Genomic DNA, 17,823 nt, shown 5'->3' with positions numbered 1-17,823 from the left:
GCAGTGGAACAGAGGGATCTGGGAATACAGGTACAGAATTCCCTAAAAGTGACGTCACAGGTGGATAGGGTCGTAAAGAGTGCCTTTGGTACATTAGCCTTTATAAATCGGAGTATCGAGTATAAAAGTTGGAGTGTTATGGTAAGGTTATATAAGGCATTGGTGAGGCCGAATTTGGAGTATTGTGTACAGTTTTGGTCACCTAGTTACAGGAAGGATGTAAATAAGATTGAAAGAGTGCAGAGAAGGTTCACAAGGATGTTGCCGGGACTTGAGAAGCTGAGTTACAGAGAGAGATTGAATAGGTTGGGACTTTATTCCCTGGAGCGTAGAAGATTGAGGGGAGATTTGAAAGAGGTGTATAAGATTTTGATGGGCATAGATAGAGTGAATGCAAGCAGGCTTTTTCCGCTGAGGCTCGGGGAGAAAAAAACCAGAGGGCATGGGTTCAGGGTGAAAGGAGAAAAGTTTAAAGGGAATATTAGGGAGGGCTTCTTTACGCAGAGAGTGGTGGGAGTGTGGAATGAGCTGCCGGATAAAGTGGTAAATGCGGGGTCACTTTTAACATTTAAGAAAAACTTGGACGGGTTCATGGATGAGAGGGGTGTGGAGGGATATGGTCCAAGTGCAGGTCAGTGGGACTAGGCATAAAATGGTTCGGCACAGACAAGAAGGGCCAAACGGCCTGTTTCTGAGCTGTAATTTTCTATGGTTCTATGGTTCTAACATTGTAGTCACTGTGTACATATTGCCCGGCATTGTAGGTACTGTGTATACATTGTAGTTACTGTGTATAAATAGGCTGACATTGTAGTTACTGTCTATACATTGCCCGATATTGTAGATACTGTGTATACATTGTCGTTACTGTGTATCCATTGCCTGACATTGCAGTTACTGTGTATACATTGCCTGACATTGCAGTTACTGTGTATACATTGCCCGATATTGTAGATACTGTGTACACATTGCCTGGCATTGTCGTTACTGTGTATACATTGCCCGACATTGTAGTTACTGTGTACACATTGCCTGACATTGTGGTTACTGTGTACACATTGCCCGACATTGTGGTTACTGTGTATACATTGCCTGACATTGTAGTTACTGTGAATAACTTGCCCGACATTGTAGTTACTGTGTACACATTGCCCGACATTGTAGTTACTGTGTATACATTGCCCGACATTGTAGTTACTGTGTATACATTGCCCGACATTGTAGTTACTGTGTATACATTGCCTGACATTGTAGTTACTGTGAATAACTTGCCCGACATTGTAGTTACTGTGTATACATTGCCTGACATTGTGGTTACTTTGTATACAACCCCGACATTGTGGTTACTGTGTATACATTGCCTGACATTGTGGTTACTGTGTATACATTGCCCGACTTTGTGGTTACTGTGTATACATTGCCTGACATTGTGGTTACTGTGTATACAACCCCGACATTGTAGTTACTGTGTATACATTGCCTGACATTGTAGTTACTGTGTATACATTCCCCAACATTGTAGTTACTGTGTATACATTGCCCAACTTTGTGCTTACTGTGTATACATTGCTCAACATTGTAATTACTGTGTACACATTGCCCAACATTGTAGTTACTGTGTATACATTGCTCGACATTGTAGTTACTGTGCATACCTTGTCCGACATTGTAGTTACTGTGTGTACCTTGCCCGACATTGTGGTTACTGTGTATATATTGCCTGGCATAGTAGTTACTGTGTATACATTGCCCATCATTATAGTCACTGTGTACATATTGCCCGGCATTGTAGGTACTATGCAGACATTGTCGTTGCTGTGTATACATTGCCCGACATTGTGGTTACAGTGTATACATTGCCCGACATTGTAGTTACTGTGTGTTGTCGGTAAAAAACCTCTGACCCTATTCGTAGATCAAAATGCCGGTTTATTTTCACAATTGTGGGAGAAGTGAGGTTCCTAACAATGGACCCCCAGCCTTCTCATCGAACACAAGTAAGAACAGAGTTTATATATGTCCCGGGCCCCGCCCTCATTACATTGCAATTCTCTAAGATGTCTGTCATTGTTCATGGTGAGATTCTTGTTGTATTAGCAGTATCTTCCTATGCGTAGTTTGTTCGATCTCCTAGGCCACGATTGTTCGTCATTTATATCCTTGAAACAACATCACAGGTTTTGCACAAACAAGTTAACTAATATACATACAAGTTTGTATAATACTTTATATCAGAATAAGATGAATAACATATGATGAATATATATATATGAATCTATGGTTATACAAAGACAGACGGCATATATGTCAACTCCATCGTGTTAAACAAAGGTACATGAAAATGGAGACTGTTTAGCTTATTTGGAGCTGGGTTAATCGCATTTCTTAATAACAAGAATAGCTGTTCCTCTTATCTGGCACAGACATGAAAAACACCGAACTCTGACAAAAACATGAACTCTGCAGTGTTCTCAACAAAATCACAGAGTTCGGGTCTTAATGCTTAAGTGTGACAAAGTTCATTAACCCATTCCCGACTTCACTCCCCCCTTTTGGTCGGCTGCCAGGTCCAAACATGGCACCTATGACCAACTCAGAACCACATGTCATCGGGGAATGGGCCTAGCTCCTTAGTCGGGAGGTCTGCCCCCTCCGCCTGTACACTTGCGACTGTCACAATTCACGCTGTTACTGTTTTGCAACAGGCGTTCAATAATGCCATACAAACACAGCAAGTAATTACAATTACAATTAATACAATCAATCCATGCATCAGGTATGAACCCCACGACCCGAACCATTGCCCCAGCCAGCCCGGAGGGTTATAATCATGATATTGGTTCCCTTCTTCCTGTATTGCTTTTGCTACTTGTTTAATATGATCTGCTAAGCGAGTTATATTCTCGGAAGCATCAGGAATATACGTACAGCATTTCGAGCCAACTATGGCACATGTTCCTCCTTGGGAGGCTAGCACATAATCGAGTGCCAATCAGTTCTGTAAAGCCATAGTTCGAATAGCTACGACCTCTGCTGACATTTCAGAGATGGCCGTGCTCACCTCCTCGAATCCATCCTTCGTCTTATTTGCACCTTTCTCTCGGGTTGAGGCCATCTGAATAAGTTCCTGTGCTGCCTTTGCCGTCCCAAAAAAATGGGTAGGCTATCATGAAGAATCGTTCTGTCTCACTAATGGCTCGCTTAGCCCTAAGCAGGTGTATCTCGGGGTGGTCTTGTCAGTCAGTGTAATGGTGAATATAGGGCACCACATATGCCAAATAACACGATCCTGTCCAATTCCAGGGAAGCCACGGATAGGCATTGTTTCCACAGACAAAATAGGTACCATTATATGCAGTCATCTCGCTTCCATAAGCGGAGGAGAGGCTAACCGGGACAGTGGCTATGGGGCACTGGATTGTGACCTGTACCATGGCCTCAGCATCATCAGTGATATCAATCTGCTGTATACAGTAGTTACGGCCAACAGGTATGGTTCCATTTCTTGTCAGGCAGATAACTCCCCTTTGTTGATTTTTCACACCGAGGTAGGGTGGGGAATCTGATCTGTCGTAGTTGGGCTGGTAAATGTTTCTTAAAGGTCGATAAAGTGCACCCTCCGCCCCCTAGCCTGAAAACAACATCACTGTTGCTGATACCCTGCATAGTGGTACCCGATGGGGTTTTAAATGTCAGTTTCCTTGTCCCTTCTGGGTTCCATTCTGATTTAAAACCCATTTAATTACTTCTGGAGCTGATAAAGGGATAGGAAATAAGGGAATTCCTCCCTTTCCTCCGTGCATGGGAATGTGTGAACAGACCCAGCACTTGCTCAGATTCGATTGTGATGCATAAAGATAAGACATATACACAAAGGTGTTCATACAATAGACAGAGTCATCATTACAGAGATGTTCACTGTGTCTCATCCCTAAATTCTCATAATTCCATCTATACTTACCCGCTATGGCTAACAGGGCCAGGGTCGTGAGAAGCAGCATGAGAAGCATCTTATCACTTACTAATATCCCGCGCGACCATTATACAATGGTCCAAAGGCTATATCGCCCACGCGCAAAGTTTCCGCGTGCCCGTTCAGCTTGCTTGGAGGTCAGTTGTTGTTTGTTTATATCTGCAATTGGAGTATATCACATATTTTTCCAATAATTTCAGCATATTCAACTGAGTCTAGACAGGCACAGATATCTCCACTAATTATAACTTCATGCGGCTCATTTCATTTTTGTACAAGCCCTGATTTGTTAGGTAATATTTTTACTAGGACACCCTACTGTTGGGACTGTCAGGGAGCATTTCAAGCTCTCTCTGCATCTCTTATTTCTTGATTGACTTTTACCGATTTATGCATCCTTTTTAGTTGGGTGCTTAGTTCCAAAACATATCTCCTGATTTTATCTTTTAGTGGACCTACATCGGTCCCACCTGTTATGATGTTTTTTGGTAATTGCATTGTCCGTCCTGTCATTAGCTCATAAGGGGTTAATCCGGTTGTTTGGTTTGTAGCAACCCTTAATCTCATTTAGTATGGTGAGCAATACCTTCATCCACGTTTCTTTTTTCCCCGATATCTGTATGGCTTTCGCCAGTGCAAAGTATTTTTGCCCAATGTAATTAATTGTGCTATGCTTTAAGTTAATTGAAGCTAATTTGGCCTCATCAGCTTGGAATCCTGAGTCCAGCTTAGAAACTTAGCTGCATTCTCTGAAAGTACAATGTAAGGTAAACAAACTTTCTCATGGCCAAGTTGTTGATGTAGCTTGTATGTAATAATAATATCTAATTTAGTTATGCTTTAGAAACAGATGTTTTGTTTCGTTCAATCTCAGGCTGGTTTTTGGCTGCTTTCTCTCTCTCCTTTCTCTAAAATAACCGTTATTTCGAAAGCTTAAAGAAAGGCATATTTACTTCAGATCAGTCGAGTTTATTCTGAAGAAATAAACAGACCCTTCAGTTGGCTTGGTGCGAATCACACAACACTTTGCACTGGCTGCAGCCGGACATTCTATCAAAAGGCATCGCTTTTCACATTTAAATCACATACCATACAACTCCGATCTTTGTATGATGTATTCTTACATTATATCTAATTTGATCATTTATTTGTCCACATTTGAAAGTGCAGAAATGATCCTTCTATAGACAGATTGTCTCATAAGGTCTCACCAGTGTTTCGTGTTCATAGATGCCAAATGTATGCTGCCAGACACAGCTCTTTAAAAACACAGATAACCGAATAAGCAGTTTGTTGTGTGCAGTCGAATGCTGCAAGATTTTTGAGTCTGGCTGCAAAGCCAGTCGCCAACTCTTTTTCTCTCTCTCTCTCTTAAGTAATCCGGTTTCACTTCCTGACATGTTAATATTAATTGTGCAAGCTATTACAAATTATGGCAAAGAATGGTTACATGTTTGGAATAACGAGCCTTTTTTTCAAAGACTTATGTTTTAATCAATACACAATATATATTATATCGGGTATCTCAAAACCCTCTTAATTTAACTTTTAAATTCATCTGTTTCCATTTTTAAACTGAGCTCCAGATTAGAATTGCTTCATTTTCAGAGTTACTTGATTAGAAATGTTTTGGTTTGCTTCCTAGCTGGCTAGGTTTTAAGCTTTGCAGTGTTCTTAGATTTGGAAAACCTTGAACAATAGATGGCACAATTCCAACGGCAGTATATAATTTTAACTAGTTACACTATCAGAACTATCATCAATGTGAGATGATTTAAATGATGTAATTTGTTGCATGTTATCAGAACATCACACAAGTCTTGAATTTCATATCGGTAACTAACTGGCAACACAAGTTCCAATAATTCATGGTGTTCAATCGTTGGCATCAAATGCAAATTAAAAATACTCAAGGACAACATCTTTATTTGTATTAACAACTGAGGTTTTAACTGATTTAATCTCCTGCTGTAACTTGGGATAATCGGAACTACGATTCATTGATTTGATAGACTTTAAACTGACTCATAGACAGTATATTCACCTCATTCTTTTGTTCCTGCTTTCCTATTTTTCACAAAATTACTTATTATTTTTTTAACTTCTCAACTACACTTTTATAATCTCAACTTCAAGACAAGGAAAGAGCACATGGTCCTTCCAAGGTCTAACTCCTTTCTCAACATTAAAACGAACAACAACAAAACATTCACGCAATCACGTTGTTAAACACACAGATACACACAGATAACATGGAAGCTTCCAACATTTATTCAGACTTAACATCTTAAACTGGGATGGAAGTAAAACATTTAAGAATACAGACTGTTGATTAACAGTCGCTTTTATTCTGCTGCCTTCCAAACTGTAATTCAACTCAAAACAGAAGTAAATTCAAGAAATCTTATCACTTTAATCTTTAACCATTTGTAACAAATACTTCCGCAGCATTTTCTTATCTCATTTATTCCACTGAATTATTTCCCTCATCTCTAATTATATTGATTTGTCAATTTGGTATTATAGGCGGGCACTCCCTTTTAGCCTGTCTGTAATACAGTTTCATGGTTGATCCATGTAACACATTTTAATTAGAATGCATTATGGCAGTATAATAATTCCCAGTATGACACACGCACTCCCATTCTACCTTATGTATCTCCCTTCTCTGTTAAATTTTGACTATATCTTAAAATTACTGCAAGTCTTATAACTCAGAGGAACATAAACAAGTGATTAATCATCATTTCAAATACGCAGGAATAATTCTTTCTATTTATCTTTTCAACTTCAGTTCTATCAAAAATACATTTTCAAATTTAACAAAAGCCTGATCCAAATAATCCATTTATTTTATCACTTTTAAATATCCCTACTAAAATAATTATCTTTACACAGGCAGATGCAAGATCGAATCTACTGTGTGCTTAAATGGTTAACTCTCCTTACGACTCTTCAGATGTAATCTAATGCTATTATTCCCACATTCCCCAAATCTCTGTCCGATGCATTATCGTAAAATTTCCTGGGGAACATAATTTATTAAACTCACATTGATCTGCTATACCCATTCCACCACGTGAGGTTCTCGATCGCAATTACATCTTACATCTCTCTCTCTCCCTCGAGTGAGAGAGAGAGATTCATAGCCTGCTTATTTTCTTTTAACCCTTTATTCCCCTTTTAACTGTTTTGTTGTGGTAATTGGTGTATTCCTTTAACTGAGTCCAATGCTTCCAGACACCCCTACCTTGCATATCTATGCAGGCACAGGTGTCTCCACTGATAATGACCTCATAGGGGCCTTTCCATTTGGGGGCAAATCCAGGTTTTCCTGGTAGTGTTTTTACCATAACCTTGCTGCCCGCCGGGGGTACCTCCGGGGTCTGTTCTAGTTTATTGTGCTCATCTATCACTGTTTGTTTGTCCCGTACTGTTTTCTACATATCTTTTAATTGGGAGCTTAACTCTAATACATATCGTCTAATCCTGTCCCATAATGGGCCTACATCTGCATATTTCCATGATCCATCCACAAACAGGACCAAGTCTGGTGCCTCCAGGGGCACATCTTTTATTCTACTCTCCTCTACCTCTTTGTCTACGTCCCCACATGAGTGGGGAGACCCTTCACCTAACATTCCTTCTGCGGGGTTCATTCCCATGTCTCGTACAATGGTGATGGACTTAGTGGGTGGGAGAAGCACTGCCTCCCACTTCGCCCTTCTCATGTTTGAGACAGACCGCAATTTTCCTGTGTTCAGCATTTCCACCAAGGTATGTTTGGTGTGTAAAACAATATTCCCCGTCATTATGATGGGCTCGCTGACCTTTACTGCCCATGCCACGCAATCTAGTGCGGCTATACATCTGGGTAACCCGGTTACTACGGGGCCCTCCGCTGTGGAATAATAACCCACGGGTCGCTGTTTGTCCCCATGGACCTGTGTGACTACTGCCGAATAAACCCCCCTTCGTTATTACAATAGATATGAAAATCTTTACTCGCGTCGGGCAGTCCAAGTCCTGGAGCCTTCATTAGTTCTACTTTTAGTTTACTATATGCCCTTTCCTGTTCTGATCCCCATTCTATAACTTCTAGAGCGGGTTTCCCCCCTTTTACTAGCCTTTGTATTGGTTCGGCTAGCCTTGCAAATTCTGGTATAAAGTTGCGGCTGTAATTAAACAACCCCAAAACCTTCCTTACCCCTCGGTCGGTTACTGGTCTTGGCATTTGCTGTATGGCTGTTTTCCTGTCCAATGGCATTTCTTTGGTCCCCTGGGATATCAGGTGTCCCAAATATAACACCTGCACTTTCCCTATTTGGGCCTTCCTGGGGCTCGCCTTTAGTCCCTGTTCTTCTAAGTGTTTCAGGACTGAGTATAGTGCCGTCTGGTGATTCTCTACACTGGGTCAATTCCACCACTCCTGTTCATTCGTATCGGGATTTTGGAACAACATTGGCAAGCCAGATACCTCTTTATCTTTCCTTTGATTCTCACATTCACTGATCCCTCTTCTTAATTGTTTTATTGTGGTAATTCTGTTCCAATAAGTGGGAGCATTCCCTAATACTCTCTGAATCTCTGTTTTACACTGGGTGACGGGTTTATAATTTTGCTTTTGGCCGTGCATCAGTTCCCCTCCGGGTTACTGGTGCTGAGTTGTATTCTAGCACTTACCACTCCTCTGGAGGAGTGGTTGGTCCCTGTGTGGACTCATTAGGAGGTAGAGGAACAGTTTCCCCTCTCTATTGTTTTTCTTCGAAGACTTGGTTTCGTTTCTCCAATTCCCTTATTCTGAATTCTAGTTCTCTAATCTTTTTTCTATCTTGCTCAATTAGTCCAGCTAACTGATGTATTAACAATACTCCTATCTTCTTTGCCTCGTTTCTCTTTTCTTTATATATCCACGTTTTCTGCTACTCTAAGGTCTGAGACGTATCCCAGCCATCCTTTTGCATCCTCTTTATTAATGCTTCTTTCTTTGATAAGTACACGTCAATGAGAGGACCTGCAGATCCCCTCATCCTTCATTATCTGCCATTATTTCGTCCATTCATGGACGAAAAGAAATTGGTTTAGGTTGGAGGGTCACAGTTTTTTTTTTTAACTGGTCGGTGCAACATCGTGGGCCGAAGGGCCTGTTCTGCGCTGTAATGTTCTATGTTCTATGTTCTATTTTGCAGACTTCACTACCCCCCTTTGGAGCCCCACAGTGCCTGACAAAGTGACCCAGTTTCCTACAATTATGGCACGCACCCTTTGGTTTAGCTCCTCCACTGTTTGCACTAACATTTTCCTGTTTTATTTGTAGGTATGGTTTCTCATCTGGTCCATCTCTAATTCCAGATGCCCATTCCACTAATTCATCATAAGTCTGGGTATTGAGAACTCCCATTTTAAGGATTTTTTGGTGAGCTGGCGACAGCCCATCTTTAAATGCTTGTAAAAAGGCTCTATCTGTTCGGGCAGCTTCGGGCATTCCCAACATTCTTGGTATATTCTAAAGAGTCACTCCCCAAATTCGGAGGCTCTTTCACCCCTTTGTTCATTAACATTTTAATTTTTTCTTTGACATCAGCCCATTTCTTACCCGAGACTGAAACCTGTTCAATTAATCCGGCTAATTGATGAACTAAGAGAACTCCAATTTTCTTAGTTTTGTTTTTCTTTTCCTTTTCCAACCATTTTCGTTGTTGGACTAGCGGGTGGTCTAAATCCCATCCCCCTTTTATCATCTGTTTTATGAGTCTGTCCCTCTTAGTCATAAATTCATTTATCAGGGACCCAGGGGGTCCCCACTGTCTTTGTCCCGCCATAACACTGATAAGTTTATACTCACCACCTGGAGTGACTTATTCTCCCTTCTCGCTCTCCCCCTCCCAGGTCGCTCTTATCGGAGTCCGGTGATACCTGTAAGGGTTGATCAGATCCCTCCGTACCACCGCTTATACTATATATTTGTTTAAGCCGGCTTCTCCTCAGAAGGCTTTTCCTTCTAACTCTTACACATGAAGGCTTTTCCTTCAAACTCCGGCGATCACTCAGACAGTCTCGATCTCACTCACGTCTGAACATCACACACTCTTATCACAGATGATTACCCACTGCATTTTGACCCACTCTATTTAGAGTTCGATAATCTATTCTGGTGTCCCGGTCTTGGCCATTCGACCGGACCGTAAACAGATTATCCCGGACGAGCCCCCAATTGTTGTAGGTAAAAAACCTCTGACACTATTAGCAGATCAAAATGCAGGTTTATTTTCACAATTGTGGGAGAAGTGAGGTTCCTAACAGTGGACCCCCAGCCTTCTCATCGAACACAAGTAAGAACAGAGTTTATATATGTCCCGGGCAACGCCCTCATTACATTGCAATTCTCTAAGATGTCTGTCACTGTTCATGGTGAGATTCTTGTTGTATTAGCAGTATCTTCCTCTGCGTAGTTTGTTCGATCTCCAAGGCCACGATTGTTCGTCATTTATATCCTTGAAACAACATCACAGGTTTTGCACAAACAAGTCAACTAATATACATACAAGTTTGTATAATACTTTATATCAGAATAAGATGAATAACGTATGATGAATATATATATATGAATCTATGGTTATACAAAGACAGAAGGCATACATGTCAACTCCATCGTGTTAAACAAAGGTACATGAAAATGGAGACTGTTTAGCTTATTTGGAGCTGGGTTAATCGCATTTCTTAATAACAAGAATAGCTGTTCCTCTTATCTGGCACAGACATGAAAAACACCGAACTCTGACAAAAACATGAACTCTGCAGTGTTCTCGACTAAATCACAGAGTTCGGGTCTTAATGCTTAAGTGTGACAAAGTTCATTAACCCATTCCCAACTTCACTGTGTATACATTGCCCAAAATTGTGGTTACTGTGTATACATTGCCCGACATTTTGGTTACTGTGTATACATTGCCTGACATTTTGGTTACTGTGTGTACATTGCAGGACATTGTGGTTACAGTATATACATTGTAGTTACTGTGTATACCTTGCCCGACATTGTGGTTACTGTGTATACATTGCCCGACATTGTGGTTACTGTGTATACATTGCCCGACATTGCAGTTAGTGTATATACATTGCCCGACATTGTGGTTACTGTGTATACATTGCCCGACATTGTAGTTACTGTGTACATATTGCCCGGCATTGTAGTTACTGTGTATACATTGCCCAACATTGTAGTCACTGTGTACATATTGCCCAGCATTGTGGTTACTGTGTACATATTGCCCGGCATTGTAGTTACTGTGTATACATTGCCCAACATTGTAGTCACTGTGTACATATTGCCCGACATTGTGGTTACTGTGTATACATTGCCCGACATTGTGGTTGCTGTGTATACATTGCCCGACATTGCAGTTAGTGTATATACATTGCCCAACATTGCAGTTAGTGTGTATACATTGCCCGACATTGTGGTTACTGTGTATACATTGCCCGACATTGCAGTTAGAGTATATACATTGCCCGACATTGTGGTTACTGTGTGTACATTGCCCGACATTGCAGTTAGTGTATATACATTGCCCGACATTGTGGTTACTGTGTATACATTGCCCGACATTGTGGTTACTGTGTATACATTGCCCGACATTGCAGTTAGTGTATATACATTGCCCGGCATTGTGGTTACTGTATGTACATTGCCCGACATTGCAGTTAGTGTATATACATTGCCCGACATTGCAGTTAGTGGGTATACATTGCCCGACATTGTGGTTACTGTGTATACATTGCCCGACATTGCAGTTAGTGTGTATACATTGCCCGACATTGTGGTTACTGTGTATACATTGCCCGACATTGCAGTTAGTGTATATACATTGCCCGGCATTGTGGTTACTGTATGTACATTGCCCGACATTGCAGTTAGTGTATATACATTGCCCGACATTGCAGTTAGTGGGTATACATTGCCCGACATTGTGGTTACTGTGTATACATTGCCCGACATTGCAGTTAGTGTATATACATTGCCCGACATTGTAGTTAGTGTATATACATTGCCCAACATTGCAGTTAGTGTGTGTACATTGCCCGACATTGTGGTTACTGTGTATACATTGCCCGACATTGCAGTTAGTGTATATACATTGCCCAACATTGCAGTTACTGTGTATAAATTGCCCGACATTGTAGTTACTGTGTATACATTGCCCGACATTGTGGTTACTGTGTATACATTGTAGTTACTGTGTATACCTTGCCCGACATTGTAGTTACTGTGTACATATTGCCCGGCATTGTAGTTACTGTGTATACATTGCCCAACATTGTAGTCACTGTGTACATATTGCCCGGCATTGTAGGTACTGTGTATACATTGTAGTTACTGTGTATACAAAGGCTGACATTGTAGTTACTGTGTGTACATTGCCCGATATTGTAGATACTGTGTACACATTGTCGTTACTGTGTATACATTGCCTGACATTGCAGTTACTGTGTATACATTGCCTGACATTGCAGTTACTGTGTATACATTGCCCGATATTGTAGATACTGTGTATACATTGCCCGACATTGTGGTTACTGTGTATACATTGCCTGACATTGTAGTTACTGTGAATAACTTGCCCGACATTGTAGTTACTGTGTATACATTGCCTGACATTGTGGTTACTTTGTATACAACCCCGACATTGTGGTTACTGTGTATACATTGCCTGACATTGCAGTTACTGTGTATACATTGCCCGATATTGTAGATACTGTGTACACATTGCCTGGCATTGTCGTTACTGTGTATACATTGCCCGACATTGTAATTACTGTGTACACATTGCCCGACATTGTGGTTACTGTGTATACATTGCCTGACATTGTGGTTACTGTGTATACATTGCCTGACATTGTGGCTACTGTGTATACATTGCACAACTTTGTGCTTACTGTGTATACATTGTAGTTACTGTGTACACATTGCCCGACATTGTAATTACTGTGTACACATTGCCCAACATTGTAGTTACTGTGTATACATTGCTCGACATTGTAGTTACTGTGTATACATTGCTCGACATTGTAGTTACTGTGTATACATTGCTCAACATTGTAGTTACTATGTATACATTGCTCGACATTGTAGTTGCTGTGTATACATTGCTCAACATTGTAGTTACTGTGTATACATTGCTCGACATTGTAGTTGCTGTGTATACATTGCTCGACATTGTAGTTGCTGTTTATAAATTGCCCAGTAAGAAGTTTAACAACACCAGATTTTTGGTGTTTCTTCTTACTGTGTTTACCCCAGTCCAACGCCGGCATCTCCACATCATGACTACGATATGCATTGCCCGACATTGTAGTTACTGTGTGTGCATTGCCCGACATTGTGGTTACTGTGTATACATTGTGGTTACTGTGTACACATTGCCCGACATTTTGGTTACTGTGTCTGCATTGCCCGACATTGTGGTTACACTGTATACATTGCCTAAAATTGTGATTACTGAGTGTACCTTGCCCCATGTTGTAATTACTGTGTATACACTTCCCGACATTGTGGTTACTGTGTATTCAAGGCCCAAAATTGTAGTTACTGTGTATATATTGTCTGAAGTTTTGGTCAATGTGCATACATTGCCGAAGATTGTTTTATCTGTTTATACATTGCCCGGCATTGTAGTTAGTGTGTGCACATTCCCCACATTCTGTTTTGTGTGTATACATTCCCCACATTGTGGTTTGTGTGTATACATTGCCCAAGATTGTGGTTACTGTGTATCCATTGCCTGACATTGTGGTTACACTGTATACATTGCCTAAAATTGTGTTTACTGAGTGTACCTGGTCCCATGTTGTAATTACTGAGTATACATTGCTCAGCAATGTGGCTACTGTGCGTACATTACCCGACATTGTAGTTACTGTGTACACATTGCCCGATGTAGCAGTTACTGTGTATACATTGCCTGACATTCTAGTTACTTTGTATATTTTACCTGTCATAATAGTTGCTGTATACATTGCCTGACATTGGGGTGGCTGTGTATACGTTGGCCAACATTGTGGTTACTGTGTATACATTGCCCGACATTGTAGTTAACGTGTATACATTGCCCGACAATGTGGTTACTGTGTATACATTGCCCAACATTGCAGTTACTGTGTATATTTTGTTTGCCATTGGGGTTACTGTGTACACCTTGCCTGACATTGTGGTTACTGTGTATACATTGCCCCACATTGCAGTCACTGTGTACATATTGTCCGAAATTGTGGTCACTGTGTATACATTGTCCAACATTGTGGTTACTCTGTGTACATTGCCCGACATTGTGGTTACTCTGTGTACATTGCCCAACATTGCAGTTACTTTGTATACATTGCCCGACATTGCAGTTACTGTGTATACATTGCCCGACATTGTGGTTACTGTGTATACGTTGCCCGACATTATGGTTACTGTGTATACATTGTAGTTACTGTGTATACTTTGCTCTGCATTGTGGTTACTGTGTATACATTGCCCGACATAGTGGTTACTGTGTATACATTGTGGTTACTGTGTATAAATTGCCCAGTAAGAAGTTTAACAACACCAGGCTATTGGTGTTACTTCTTATTGTGTTTACCCCAGTCCAACGCCAGCATCTCTACATCATGACTACGATATGCATTGCCTGACATTGTAGTTACTGAGTATACATTGCCCGACATTGTGGTTACTGTGTATACATCGCCTGACATTGTAGTTACTGAGTATACATTGCCCGACATTGTGGTTACTGTGTATACATTGCCTGACATTGTATTTACTGTTAGACCTAGAATCATAGAATCATAGAATCCCTACAGTGCAGGAAGAGGCCATTGGGCCCATCGAGTCTGCACCGACCACAATCCCACCCAGGCCCTAACCCCATATCCCTATATATTTTACCCGCTAATCCCTCGAACCTACACATCTCAGGACACGAAGGGGCAATTTTAGCACAGCCAATCAACCTAACCCGCACATCTTTGGACTCTTTTGTGGACCTCTTCCACAAATGACTTTTCTCCCCAACTATTCCTGATCATCACCCAAATTGCTGATACATTCTGATCCTCTGAACCAATAATTGTGCAAATGCGATCCTTGATTAACAGTGCCATCCCGCCACCTTTTCCCAGATTCTTCTTGAATATTATGTACCCGTCAATATTCAGGACTCAATCCTTGTCATCCTGCCGTCGCATCTCTGTAATAGCTATCAGATCAGATTTATTGACTTCAGTCTGCCCGATCAATTTATTTGAGTTGTTATGAATGCTACGCACATTCAGATCCAAAACGTTTTTGTTGTTTTGCTATATTTGTAACATCAATTAGTCTTGATTCTTTATGTATTTTCAGTTTTTTTCTTCTCATCAGTCTTTGACCCATATATTCATCTCTCTTGTTTCATGGGGCGGCACGGTGGCACAGTGGTTAGCACTGCTGCCTCTCAGCGCCAGGGACCTGGGTTCAATTCCCAGCTTGGGTCACTGTCCGTGTCTGTGTGGGTTTCCTCCGGGTGCTCCAGTTTCCTCCCACGCTCCACAGATGTGTAGGTTAGGTGGATTGGCCATGCTAAATTGCCCCTTTGGTTCAATAGAACAAAGAACAATACAGCACAGGAACAGGCCCTTCGGCCCTCCAAGCCCGTGCCGCTCCCTGGTCCAACTAGACCATTCTTTTGTATCCCTCCATTCCCACTCCGTTCATATGGCTATCTAGGTAAGTCTTAAACGTTCCCAGTGTGTCCGCCTCCACCACCTTGCCTGGTAGCGCATTCCAGGCCCCCACCACCCTCTGTGTAAAATATGTCTTTCTGATATCTGTGTTAAACCTCCCCCCCTTCACCTTGAACCTATGACCCCTTGTGAACGTCACCACCGACCTGGGGAAAAGCTTCCCACCGTTCACCCTATCTATGCCTTTCATAATTTTATCCACCTCTATTAAGTCTCCCCTCATCCTCCGTCTTTCCAGGGAGAACAACCCCAGTTTACCCAATCTCTCCTCATAACTAAGCCCCTCCATACCAGGCAGCATCCTGGTAAACCTCCTCTGTACTCTCTCCAAAGCTTCCACGTCCTTCTGGTAGTGTGGCGACCAGAACTGGACGCAGTATTCCAAATGCGGCCGAACCAACGTTCTATACATCTGCAACATCAGACCCCAACTTTTATAATTGTACATGGAAAAGGTGTGGTCTTATTGGGGGAGGGCGGGAGAGAGGACCTGGTAAGATACTTTGTCAGAGAGTCGGTGCAGACTTGATGGCCAAATGGCCGCTTTCTACACTAGGGATTTTATGTCCTGTGTGCCAATTTGCATGCTGCTCAGTTAATAATCCAGAGATTACAACCTTGGAGATTCTGTGGTTTAACTTCATGTTTAACTCCTCAAGCTCTCTATGCAGAATCTCTTTCCTCATTCTATCTGTATCATCGGTCTACATGGGCTATGAGAGCAGGATCCTTCCCCTCCCACTGCAAGTTCTTCTCCAGCCCAGAGCAGATGTCCCAAATCCTGGTACCAGGCAGGCTGTCTAGACTCTGGCTCCTTGCTGCAGAGAACAGTGTCAATGGCCTTCACTATACTGTCCCCTATTAGCATTACCTTCTTCTGTGTTCTCCCCATGATCAATCAACTCATCCACCCTGCAGCCCCCACTCTCATTCACACAAGCTGGAAGAAGCTCAAACCTGCTGGACAATTGCTGAGGCTGGAGCTCCTGCCCTCTGGGTCCCCTGACCTGCCTCACTCGCAGTCACACCCTCCTGTCCCCCTGAATGTTGACTGGATCAGAAGATCCTATCCTAAGATACTGCCTCCTGGTACGAAGTATCTAGGTACCTTTCCACCTCGCTGACATGTAGTAATGTCTGCACCTCAGCCTCCAGCCTAATGACTCTGAAACCAACCACTTATGTCCACTCAAGGAACCCCACACCTGCCCTAAAGAGCAGTGAACAGGATGGAACACAATGCTTTCGTTATGGCCTAACCAGAGCTTCATTAAAGCTCGGCATAACTTCCTGTCTTTGTACACAATGCCTCCGTTTATAAAACCCAAGATGCTTTGTTATCTGCTCTGTCAGTGTGCCTGCCACCTCCAAATGATCCAAGCAAATTAAACCATGTCTCACCGCCCAGTACACACGTTAGAACTGTGCCATTAACTCAATATTGCCTCTCTGATCCTTTCCACCAAACTCATACATTTCTGTATTATCTGCAAATTGTCTGCCCACTCTCCTCACCGACTTGAATATCTCTGTCTCTTCACCACTTTTAGGAATCTAGGTAAGTGCCATAATCAGAAAGTGAATGCAGAGAGGATAGAATGCTTGTCTCAGGATTCCCGTTCCTGTACAGTGCCTCGTGACAAACTACGCCTCTACTCCACCGGTGATATCTCTGTGTTTGCTGAGAATGTACTTGGATGGGTAGAATCGGACATTCTGTGCATCGATGCAATGGATGTAGGTGAGACTTGAAGCAGTGAAAACATTGCTCTTCAATTTGCCTTTCCTGTTTCTCACTTGTTGTCATTCTGTCTGTGCCAATGACTCTCTTTGTCTTACTTGAATCAAGCATGTCCAGCAAATAATAACCAGGTGAGGACTCTGACCATCCAATACACTCTATCAACTGTGAATCTGAGGCTCCAGTACCTGGGACCCTGACACAGCAGAAATCCGGACACGGAAACTGCAGTAACTGCAAAGCAGACTCGATGGTGATTCAGGACCGCATGCAAAACTAACTGATAAAGATTATATCAAGTTTATTTATTAGTCACAAGTAAGGCTTACATTAACACTGC

At 41.9% G+C, this 17,823-nt stretch overlaps 1 protein-coding gene across 1 annotated transcript in view; it reads left to right on the top strand.

The window, feature by feature from the left end:
- Nucleotides 1–17,823, top strand: part of LOC144486379 (granulocyte colony-stimulating factor receptor-like) — a 274,469-nt gene that overhangs the window by 57,580 nt on the left and 199,066 nt on the right. Inside the window, exon 5 of the mRNA XM_078204416.1 lies at nucleotides 17,293–17,483. Within this exon, the coding sequence (XP_078060542.1) occupies nucleotides 17,293–17,483 (191 nt within the window). The remainder of the gene's footprint in view (nucleotides 1–17,292; nucleotides 17,484–17,823) is intronic.

Source organism: Mustelus asterias, unplaced genomic scaffold (assembly GCF_964213995.1).
Source record: "Mustelus asterias unplaced genomic scaffold, sMusAst1.hap1.1 HAP1_SCAFFOLD_327, whole genome shotgun sequence".
Taxonomy (NCBI): Eukaryota; Metazoa; Chordata; class Chondrichthyes; order Carcharhiniformes; family Triakidae; genus Mustelus; species Mustelus asterias.
This window is presented reverse-complemented; position numbering and strand designations above follow the sequence as displayed.